The sequence below is a fragment of the Maylandia zebra genome, linkage group LG6 (genome assembly GCF_041146795.1).
Source record: "Maylandia zebra isolate NMK-2024a linkage group LG6, Mzebra_GT3a, whole genome shotgun sequence".
NCBI classification, from domain to species: domain Eukaryota; kingdom Metazoa; phylum Chordata; class Actinopteri; order Cichliformes; family Cichlidae; genus Maylandia; species Maylandia zebra.
The window spans coordinates 20801700-20813932 of NC_135172.1; the positions used below are offsets into that span (position 1 = coordinate 20801700).

The window sequence follows — 12233 nt, forward strand, 5'->3', positions numbered from 1 at the left end:
TGTCTGGTGTGTGTCGTGGTGCGGAGGCGACGCATGAGTGCCTGCGGCAGCCGCTGACAAGAACACAGACAAGACACACACACATACTCGACACTCTCAATCATACACATATCACAGCGAGCAGACGTTGACAGCACTCGAGCAAAGCTCCAGCAGAGCACTCACAGATGACTGGCTGTGTGCACACAAAGACTCCAACACAGCCACAATCTAGTTGCTTTTCTTTGTTTATCTTTTGCATTATTGTCTTTTTTTTTCAGAGGCTGAGCAGGATCGTTGGGGTGGGAAAAAAATCCTCCACTTACTGTATTTGGTGGCCAATTTTTGTTTTTCAAGCATTGAAGACTGACAAGTAACAAAGCCACATTTGGCTAAACCAAACTGTAACGTAGACACCAAAACATCCACTTAATCATAGATAAATAAATAAAATGCCTTAGTCAATAAATAAATAGATTTCTTCATTGTTCAAAAACATATACAGTGCCAGCCAAAGGTTTGGACACACCTGAGGGCCTGGATATCTCTAATTATCTGACACAGCTTTTATTAAAAACAAACAAAAATGAAGCAACATCTATGACGCACAAATGCACTGAAATGAAACTCTTTGAATCTCTTACACAGTGAACACATTACATGTTTAAAAAAATACCCTAAGTTTTTATCAAAACTCAAAAATTCTAAACAGAACATCTGTGATGTTTGGAAGAGAGGAATTTTTACAGCGAAATCATCCTGCTCACTCTTTGGGCGTCTTTAAACGAGCATTTGTTGTTTCCTTTTCCTCTCACTGCTGCTGCTGCTGATTTATCCCAAACAACTACATAGTAACAAAGTAGGCTAGGACCAGATATTACATATATTTGATAGAATTTCCTGCTTCAGTATGGCAAAGAAAGCTCAACTTACTGTAGGTCAACAGCAACTTACAGCATGAATGCATGTTTTTTTTTAGGTTCTCTGTTATCTCATCCAATCCGATCCATCCATGAAACTCATGAACATGGAGACACAGTCCATCCAGCCAGCCATCCAATTCAGGGTGGCGGGGGGCTGGAACCACCATAGGACGAGGGGCAGGGTACATCTGGACAGGCCACCAATTTATCACACTGCCAACGCACACACACACCCATTCACACTTACATTCACACCTATGCGCAATTTTGAATCACTAGTTAACCTAACCCCACTGATAAAACAAGCTCTTGCAAATAATAACTAAATAATTACTACTAGTACTACCTGTTGCCCAGTGTCAGCTGGGATACAGCCCCTTAGTGATCATGAATTAGATAAGGGGTTAAGGAAATGGATTGATAGCTGGCTGGAAAACAAACTTGCTTTGGTTGGGAAAATACATAATTGCCTTTCTGTTGAAATAAATCATGCACTTGTTTGTTATGTTAGACCATATTAGCAAGTACATTTCTGCAATGTCTTTTTAATTCCCTGTGCAACCAATACTGAAAATAGGCCTGCCTGGACTGCAGGTAATGACTTATTCGAACACAGTAGTAACTGTGCAGTAACCATGAATTACTTATATAAAGTAAACAGATTAAAGTGTGACTGGTAATTAAAATCTTAGTGGGACTAAAGCAAGCGTTTGTGTTTTTGCACATTAAAACAAAAATATATTATTTTGTGACTATTGCACTGCCTAAGCAGGAACAAGTTATGTGATCATTACTGCAAGTAGGTGAGACTGACCTTCTGCTGGAGAATGTGGTTTACATGGGCCAGCCATTGCTGATCTCTGGGATACTCTGAGCAATCTGCCGTCCCCTGTAAACACAAAAGGAGATTCTCAGCAGTGTTTTCTTTTAGAGATCATAGGACAAGGAATCAAAAGTGTTGAGCGACAACCTTCATTAAATTGTAGGAATATTTACATTTTGTATAAAATGTCACGTCAGACATTATTGAGGTATAATGTTTCTACAAAGAAACACATTTGTTGCCAAAGGACAGAAATGTAGCACCAGTTGCACCAGTTAGGACCTTTAAGAAGCATTGTGGAGACTATTGCAAGGTATCCCAGAATGCCTCTGCATACTACTCATGTGTAAAGACCTAAGAGAGTGGCAGTGCTAATGAACATGGTGAAACGGAACTACATGGCCATGAGCACGTACTCCTGAGCTACCTATGCTTCCTCTTCACTTCAAATCCAAAGTGGCACTGGACAAGATGTGACGCGACTTGTGTTGGCTCGCAGGGATACAAGAGGAAGAGCAGGAGGAGAAAAGTCTGAGTGCGTGTGTGTGTGGGTTTGAAAACGTCCCTGCAGTGACACAATGGCTCTAACAGGTACAAAACCGTTTCATGTGAGTTGGAGTTATCTTAATTCTATGTGTCCACTTTTTACTTCTTCTTTCAATGTAATTACAGTATTAATTAAATAAAGCTTTCATAAATTCAGCTTTATGTACTGTGTACTAATAAAGCACATTACATTATACAAAGACTAAAGGGAATCCATGCAATTTCAATCGTTTTTCAGTTTTTCTACTTGATAAATGTGTCAAATTACAGAAGTTCTGCTAGCTGGCTGCTTTTCTGTATTTATACTTTTTAAATCATGTATTTTTTTATTTATTACTTAACTACTTTGGTGTAGTATGAAGGGCTATGGGAGAGGTCTTTATCAACAGGAAAATCTAAAAAAATGTATGTCCTCTATATTTTCCAAAGCCATCAAGGAGGCTGGGCCAATTAAGGCCCCTGGGTCTTACATTTGACATCATTGCTATAGACAATTAAATTACAAATATCCTCTAAATTTAGACAAATAAATACAAAAATCCTGAACCATGGAAGATAACAGAAAATCTATCTGTATATTAAAGGATGTTTTCACTGTTGTATTTGCTGGCCCTTTGTTTAATTATGTATTCACGATAATCAAGGCTTTCCTTTAACAAAGCAGCTTGCCTTGTTTTTGTCTTACTGGAAGCACTGGAAGGATATATTTTAGTACTGGACATGTTTCATTTCACTGCACACTTTATCCCACTAACCTTGACATGATGGCTGGGAGCATTCACATACCACAGGATGTATGACAACAGTCTGCAAGTCTGTATCTCTTCCTGTTGATCCCCAGCTGTTTGGTACCCTATATAAGGTCTCTGGTGATAGTGCTTGTTTTGCCTAATTAGTGAATGATGCTTGGGAAACAGAGACCTACATCGAAAGCAAGGTCATAACAAGTGTGTGTGTTTGTGTGTTTATATTACTGAGAAAAAAAGAAAGCCTTTTGTGAGTGCTGTCTTAAAACATCTCACAACATAGGTGAACACTGTGTGTAAAACGCATGTATGCACTGTGTGAAAGTGTTTGCGTGTAAATGTGTGGGCGCTTGCTGGCCCTTGATAAATACATAACAAAGCACTGACCCTCCATCCAATATCAGGTGCAAAACAAACTGGCCTGGCAATTATAGCTTTATTACATCTGGATCATTAACTCCACAACAAGTTGCCAAGGGAGCGTGGAGCTGCTCGGGCCTTTCTGCGGCTCTGTTGCACACATGAACTGGATAGTGGACAGTAAGAGTGTTGAGGATGACAGCAGTGTGTAAATATGCGTGGAATAAGTGTGTTTCATTTAATTATGTGTAGCAAAGAAGCAAAGAAGTGAATATTGATATTAATTAATAAATGAAAAACAACATTCCTAAAGATGGGATGCTGTATAAACTGTATGATTTGCACGTTACTCAAGCCCTACATATTATATAACAGAATCAGTACAATAACACCTAGACATTTTGCTGATATGCTGATTTTAAAATTGATATTTAAAGCTCAGGGAATTCCTTGATACATAATGAGCTAAATGCTTTGTATGGGTGACAGGTTTATCACTGACTAGATTGGCATTTTCTCATTGAAAACATGCAAAGTCTTCATTCAAGAGCAGTTATATGCACTCCAAAACTTGTAGATAATGTTTAGTAATAATGGGTTCTTTGCAGACGTGCAAGTCCCCCCATTCCATTGGCACTAATGTGCTCCCATACAATCAAAGGTGCTGGCTTTTGTAGTGATAACAAGCCAGACGGTTTTTAGCTCAGATTTAGATTTTGAGAGTTTTTTTCAGCTCACCTTAGTCCATCTGAACTGAGCATTTCTCCATCTTCGTTATTTATGTGTCTTCTTTGCACAGCCGAGTTAAAACTCGCATTTGTGTATACAGTGACGAATGCGCTCACTGACAATTTTAAGGCAGAAACAAGTGAACAAAGATTATTTCTCTAGAGAACAGAAAATGACTAAGAATAGGAAAAGATGATGGTCATTACAAGAAGGCCATCTATTCCCCAAATCCCCTGAAATTGTAAATAGAACCAGGAATAATTCACTTAAACAATTTGAAACACTTGAAATTCAAAAATGTATCGATTTCAAAACCAAGTACTAGTGCCCTCCAAAGCTGAAAACTTCTAGAAATATTGTTGACAAGAGACATCAAACTAAAAGAAAGTAACTGTTGGCAATGCAGCGTTCTCATTTAAAAGTAAAAAAAGAGAAGTAAAAACAATCCCACAGAGCCTGAACTCTCATTCAGCTCACTGGTATCGCAAAACTAAATGAATAAATGAATAAACTTGCTATGTGTTGGACTTGTTGAACACTGCTGGGACATCCTGATACAGTAACATCGTGTCAGTCCTCAAGCTCAATGAGTAACTCACAATCGAAAAAGATTGTGGACACGCTGCTCAGAGTTTACTGAGTGAGGGGCATATTTCAGAAACAAATAACATGAAACATTTGCTTGTACAAAATGCTAAAGAAAAAATCATGAGTCAGTACTTTGTCACATATATAAGTGAGTCCAGATTGTGGATAATGAGATAGAGTGATTTTTTTTAATAACCACAAGCTGTTAGGAATCTTCTGCATATATTTTGCTTACAGCTGAAGGAAAAGGTTTGTGAACACTTTGCTAGTTTCTGATTTTCTGTATAACCGAGTCCAATTTTCCAAGAAGTGGAAAAACAGAAACAAAAATCCTGATCATTCTTGAACAATAGCTTGGAGGAACTTTTGCTCATTGCCTCGCTCACGTTTGCCCAAATGAACTTTCTACATGGGGTTCTGTTCAATAAAAGACGGAACTTTGACATGTTCAATCCAAAAATCATATTTATTCTTTTTTGGCTATTCTTTGCTGGGATGACTTGTGTGCCGAGCGGCTGCTGTCTTCCTGCATGACCCACTTTCTCTTGAGATTTAGATGTCCTGACATTTTCCTTTAAAATTTGCTGATTTATTTCAAAACTCATCGCTCCATAAATGATGTTCTGCCATCCTGGCCCAGATGCAGTGAAGCAGGTCCAAACCACAATCGCCACATTTCAGAGGTTACATTGGAATTCTGCATTTTCTTCTCTCTGAACATCATTCGCATTTAAATAACTTCTATTTTGGCCTCATCTTTCTAGAAAACATTGGGAAACCAGCTTTCTGGCAGGCGAACAAAATATTTAGACTGAGAATGGTTACCTTTTCCTTGAAGCCCTGTCATGCACATCATTACTGTTTAGAGTTCTCTTGGCGGTACACTCATGAACTCTTTTATGAACCAATGTTGAACTAATGAGGCATTTAGTTGCTTAGAAGTTACCCTGGGATCCTTTGTGACCTCCTAGACTGTTACAAGGCTTCCTCTTGGAATGATTTGTTGGTCAACCACTCCTGGTGGTGTTGAATTCATTTGCACAAAGGCAGCCCGGTTATGGATTTCTTATGTCCCTATTTAAAGATCATTTTGTAGCATGATAAACATAAACAACAACTCCCTGTTCTTTAAATAGAAACACCCGATTATCATTACAGCCTACAAATTCCTGAGATCTGTGTAATTTTTCAAATATAATATTGGGCACCTTTTTCCTGAGTCTAATAGTTTCTTTTCATCTCTTTAATGGGGCTGTCTTTGTCTAGTTTTATGAGTTAAAAGGGAATGAGACTGGATGGTTATTTGGGCCATATTTAAACAGAAAGGGTTCACAAACTTTTTTCCAGCAACCGTACCTGCTATCCCAAGTGAACAACAGACTACATTATACTGTAGTCTTTCTTTTGAATTTTAACAGTAAAAAAGTTTTAACCTTTTACATCCTTTAATAAACACAGACACAAGGGGTAAACAAACCAGTGTTAAGGCACCAAGTAGATTCTAATAAACCATCACTAATAAAATGCAGTGGAAGAAAACAGGTGGTGAAGAGAAAAAGAGTGATTTTACCAACAGAGGTTAAAGCTTTGGTGAAAGGGACTGTTTGTCAAGTGAGAAACTGTTCCCTTTCATCTCTTGGGTGGAGCTGTGCAGCAAAGGGCTAAAATTGGTTTCAAGTGTGAGTAAGTGTCTGCTGCGCCCTCTCTCATCTTGTGATAGATGGGAGGAAGTCCCCAGGGATGTGAGGCTGATTGTAACATAGGGCTCCTAATTGATGACATGGCTGGGTGTGATCTATGGTGGAGCGATGGCCCACCAAGTTGTAAAAGAGTCTGGAAGACTTCTGAAAACCGACAACACTCAATAACAAGGAATTTTCTGTTCAATGACTGCTTTTACCTGAAAGGAGGGGTAAAAAGTTGTACGCACTCAGCTTGTGCCATTATTAAATCTTATATCAAGTTGATATGTGCTGCAGGAGTTGACAGGTTTTTGATCTTGCCTGGATTGAACACTCACTTTAAACATGGAGTCTTCGCTTTGGCACTGTTACTTCCCAACTTATTAGTGACATGCCTCTGCGCATTTTTTTTTAAAGTTCTCCAGGATTGCTTACATGCTCTATCTACGCATCAATGAGAGGAGGTCAGACACAAGCAGACATTTCCAGGAAGGTTAAACACTGTTGGACAATGAAATGAAATGAGATGGCACCTACTTCTCTCCTCTTTCCTTCTTTCCAGACTGATGCCAATCTATAGTTTCTGTTCCCAGAGCAGAGCAAAGTAGCTCTTTGACACTAATTTTGCTTTACTTGACAAAGAAGATACCCAAAGCCAAAGCCAATATTAATGCCATACTGTCCTTGCCAATCCATGGTGCACATGCACAGAAACAAAAAAAACTTTGAGGATGTTTCAAAATTTTACAGCATTAAAAAAAAATCTATCACAGGTATGCTGAATGCCCTGGGCTTAATCAATCCTAAACTTGATATAATTCTTTAACTTAGAATTTGTATATAATCGTGAACACAGTCTCCTGGGCTTACCTGATCAGTTTCCATTATGTCTGCGAGATCATTCTCTGACATATTGAGGATGGAGGCAGCAATGGACTTGGCTTTGATCATAGACTTGGCTGAGAGGCCGCCCTTTGCTGCCACAGAGTTGGCCTGCCTCAACCTCCTCCTCTTCATCAACTGCTGCTTGACCTCTTGAACGTCTAAAAGTATTTCACTGGCCAGGGCCTGAAGGGGGAGGAGAAAAAGGAATAAAAAAAGAAGAGGATGATGAAATGGATGTAGAAAAACAAGAGGGATAGCTCTGCCTGGCAGATGAATAAATGAAATTGATCAAGCATGCGCCAGAGAGGCCTAGTACATTATGGAGGAATATTGAGTTTGACACACTCAGATTCTCTTCGGTTTCGCCTCACGCTCCCCTGTAGGAATGTGGACCTGAGGGTTTGTTGCCCTGTCGATTGAAAGCTGAGGGAACAGAGCTTTGATATCAAACGCACCCCAAGTTTTGCTAAATTCTCCACAGACAGAGAATCATGCATCAGAGAGAGAAAGACAGGGAGCTACTGAAAATACAGCCATTCATTTATTTATTTGCTTTCTGAATGTCTCACAGTACAACAGGGCAGCATAACACTGTTAATAATTAAGCTACGAAGGGCTGTTTCAAATGGTGCCCAAGTGAAAGGCAAGCGAGACGAGGAAGGCCTGCGATGGCACAGTTGTCGGGCACTAAATGGGAGTTTGCTCTAAATACAGAGAGACAATTAAATGTTAAAACTGCCACTGTACACGAGAAAGTCAATAAAGTAAACTCCCCTTTGCTTCATTTTGAGCTTATTGATCGAGGCAATAATCTTCTGTATCATTCCCTTGTAAGCCCGCTGAAAAGCTGACCTTGGAATAGATGGTCAGATGAGGGAAAGCTAGAGACAGGAGAACTTGCAGTACACAAAACAAAATAAAAAAGAAACACAAAGTACAACTTCCTCTTGGACGGCAGAAAACACAAGCAGGCAAACAAGAAGCGCGGGGCACGTACACCGACACAAACCTAAGTACAAACACAGAAAGCACTCAAGGGCTTTAAAGTAACACTGGTAATCACACATGAGCAGCGCTGAATTGCGCAAAAAATCTCCACTTTTCCGTCTTCATTTTACACAGGTGCACCAGGTGCAGTTTACAAAACTAGAAGTGGTCCCTGCTGGAGACTGCTGAGAGAGTAGTTAAAGGCTTGCAGTTGACATAATGCTTCTGGTCTATTAGCAAAACACTGAACATTCAGAAATACAAAGGGAATGTCTTTAAGGAAGATCATAATGTAGTAAATTCATTCAAATGAAAAAAATTAAGTTTAAATGTTTCGGGGAAAAGTTAAAAAGTGAAAGTGTGAGGTGTCAGTACAGATTCACCAGTTGCACTTCTAGAAAACAGTGTGACAAAGTCTTGATTAAACTTCAAAATGCAGCATTAGTGAATTATTTTCACAAGCATCCATCCATTCATCCATCCATCCTCTTAATTGCTTATCCAATTTAGGGTCGCTCGGAGGCTGGAGCCTATCCCAGCTGTCACACGGAGAGAGGCGGAGTAGCTCTGTGATATACTGGATAGGCTGCCAGTACATCGCAGGTCTCAACACCGTGTTAACCCCTGTACCTCTGTGCCGTCACAATTGCTTCTACTTTCATATGGATATAAATATTCAAGATGATGAACAGAAGACATAAACACTAGTTATTAAGGAAGCCAGCTTCAGTTCATTTAGGTCATCTTAGCTCTATTCAGCCTTAGGGAATATGCAGCTCATTAACTAACAGTTGGACATCCTATTCTTATATTTACAGCCCAATAGACATTCACTCATTAGTCAAGGGTTAAATTCAATTGCCGTAAATATTGTGTGTGGAATCATCCAGAAGGAGATTAAGGGGTGACTTTATCACTCATTTTGACTCTGGGAGAGATGGCTGGGACTGGCGAATGCAAGCGTTCACACATACAAGCTTTTGAAATACACAGATGGAAAAATGTGTGTGTGTGTGTGTTTATTAAGAGGTCTTAGCCTGGCGAGTACCACAAACAGTATGGCCAGAGGGCCAATTTAGACAGGACGAGGATCAGGGCATGGAGATGTGGATCAAATGAGCAGCTAAAAGATATCCTCTTTGATAATAAACTACCACTGAATTAGCATTTACACACATGAGCACACAATGGGCCCTTTATAAATAAAAAGAACAGAGCAAGAGGAGAAATACTCTAATTTTGTTGGATCATCTACCCACTGATAATAGCAACTGCTGTTTAGCAGTTTATTGCATACCCTATGAGCCTGAATGAGGTTGCGGAAGTCTGTTTCACAGAATATGAAAGTCATATGTGGCTCTCACATCTCTTGTTATGAATAGTTTTGATGTCCTGCATGTCTGAGCCTGACAGCATTTTAAAGTAATTAAAAAACACACATCTATATAAAAAAAAAATAGGGGATGTAGGGATGACTGGCCAAAAATTGTACTTTTTGTACTCTGCAAGAGAAAAAACTCCTCTGTGTTTGTGTATTGTGGAGCAGTCACTACATGCAGGGCCACTGTTTAGCAGTTCAAGAGCAGTGCTTACAGCCTGGGGCGTGCACAGGGGCCAAAAGGGTTTGCTGGCACACAATAAAGAAATATACACACACACACACACACACACTCAGGCACACGCAGACACACACAAATCGCACAGGTACAAAGAACAAAAAAAAAAAACAAGCTCATAAAGGCACAAACAGACACATCTATACACACACACACACACTCTCACACACATGTGCAGCCCTCCGGTCCTGATCAATACATGACAAGAGTAAATCTCCTCCGGACGTCAGGCAGTCCAATCAAAGGGCTTGGTGTTCTTATAGGGGATCACAAGAGCCAGGGGGAGACAAACAATGATGTGAATCCTCAACAACACCACAATGGCCCCAACAGCTCAGGGTTATGGGAATGGAGGAGACGAGTAACACAAGCATGAACTGTGTTTTTATGCACATCTATATGTGCAAGCGTTTGCATGTGATGCAACTTCTCTTTGCATGCAGGCAGGTCTTCTGCACTACACGAATGTGTATGTGTGTGTAGGCAGTAAATTTACACAAGAGGAAAGGATGAAGGCTTAGCTGCGTAAAAGAAATCACAGTTTGCAAAAATGGGAAGAAAAAGTTAAAAATTCTGTTTTTCTTGCTTGTAAGGACAAAAACGATACAAAATTGCAACTGAACTGTGGCAATAATCTTGCACGAGATTTATGTGTGTGCAAAAATACTGCACCTCTATCAATCTCTGGCAAGCCCTTTCTTCCTTTGACAGACAGGCGTCAGCTGAACAGAACTGATGGGTAGTCTTTATCAGTCTCTGGCAGACACACACATAGACTGACACAAACACTGAAACACACCTCAAGGTGATGGATTAGGTCTAGACAAAGACAATGGCGCCTGTTCCCAGTGGGCATGCAGTATTCTTAGAGTGGTGGCCTGCACTGACGCAATGTTCCAGTTTTATTCATCCATCTTCTGACACTTATGGAGAGCTGGGTGTGGTGATGTCAGGCCAAGTAAGGTAGTGTTAACGGTCTTTCTGGTCTTGGAACTTTGCGAGGCCTTTGTGGGCCAAGTGGGGTCTCCAATTCCAGCAGGGTATTGTGGGTATTCTTCCAGCTGAAAATGCCCAGAATAACTGAACAGAGAGGGGTCCAATAGAAACCTCAACTATCTCGAGTGGCTTGTTTTATTTTCAACAAGTATGAGTTTTATACCACGATGCTCTGCTAATCAACTCACCAGTTTTAGTTAGTTCTTGGGTTGAATCCTTGACAGGTGTTCTTCTGAATACAAACAATAAGCATCTTTCCCCACAAGCAAAGCATTACACCAGGGGTAGTCCATGGAGATCCCAGACTCTGCCCTGAAATCTTTGAATCTGGGATCAATAAATATTACTATATAAATAAGTGCTGAAGGATTTTCTTCCTACACCATTAATCTATTGTTAATGTTAACATGTCATCCTCTTATCTGAATTTCATTTTATTTAATTTAATAAGGGTACAGTACTCTGTTTTTGGTAACCATTGTCCTTGATGTAAATATGTAAAAATTGTGTATGTATCTGTTCTGTGTCTTGTTTACTGTTTGTTTGTATATGTGTCTTTCTTGCTGCTGTTACACCCAAATTTCCCTTTGTGGGACAATTAAAGGATTATTCTATTCTGTTCTATTAACAGCTAAGTTGTTGTGTTGAAGGTTTTAAAATCCAACTAAATACATAGATTGTCACCAATTTAGCATCTGACCGAGACTTGTGTACTGATGCAATCTCCTCCTCTGTTCCTGAGTTAATACTGAATTGAATAATGGCCAGAAAACGGTTTCTCCAGAAAGCAGGTGACTGTTGACCTTTGAATAATAAATGTCATCAAGTCATGTTTTCATCCTTTCAAACATCTGTGTGAAACTTCATCCTGTTTACTGTAATAATTGCAGACATTTTTCCAGCTGCATACACCTCGACCTTGGACGTCCAACATGTAATCGGTTCATCCTCGATTCCAAGTGAAAGTGAAGAGATATATCGAGCTCACGAGAACGGGCGGGATGGACAGACACTGAGAAAACACAATGCCCCCAGCCATGACTGTTGCCAGTGCAGAAGAAATAAAAGTGTGACTCAATCCACTTGCATACAGTGTTATTCACTGTACGCATGTACAAGGGCAAAAAACTGGAAGGCTTCAGATTTATCTTCATTCTTTTCTTATAATCAAGAGATTTTAATAACCAAATCTTCTCTTGTAATTATGATGCATTTGCTAGTCATATTTAAGCAAAAGGTCCCCATCATATTTTCCTCCTTGTGTGCATCCAGCACACTCATTTGTACGTTATCAACAGTTTATGTTGATATATTGTTCTCTGTTGTTTCTCAGAAGTGCTAATGACTGGCCTAGCATAAAACATTTGTTAGTC

The 12233-nt window shown here is 39.7% G+C and overlaps 1 protein-coding gene across 3 annotated transcripts in view; it reads right to left on the reverse strand.

Moving 5' to 3' along the window:
• Nucleotides 1-12233, reverse strand: part of cntln (centlein, centrosomal protein) — a 94906-nt gene that overhangs the window by 10712 nt on the left and 71961 nt on the right. For all 3 annotated transcript variants that reach the window (XM_076884851.1, XM_076884850.1, XM_004549387.3), the window contains 2 exons: nt 7247-7444; nt 1717-1791 (listed from right to left, as the gene is read on the reverse strand). In XM_076884851.1, coding sequence (XP_076740966.1) covers nt 1717-1791; nt 7247-7444 — 273 coding nt within the window. The remainder of the gene's footprint in view (nt 1-1716; nt 1792-7246; nt 7445-12233) is intronic.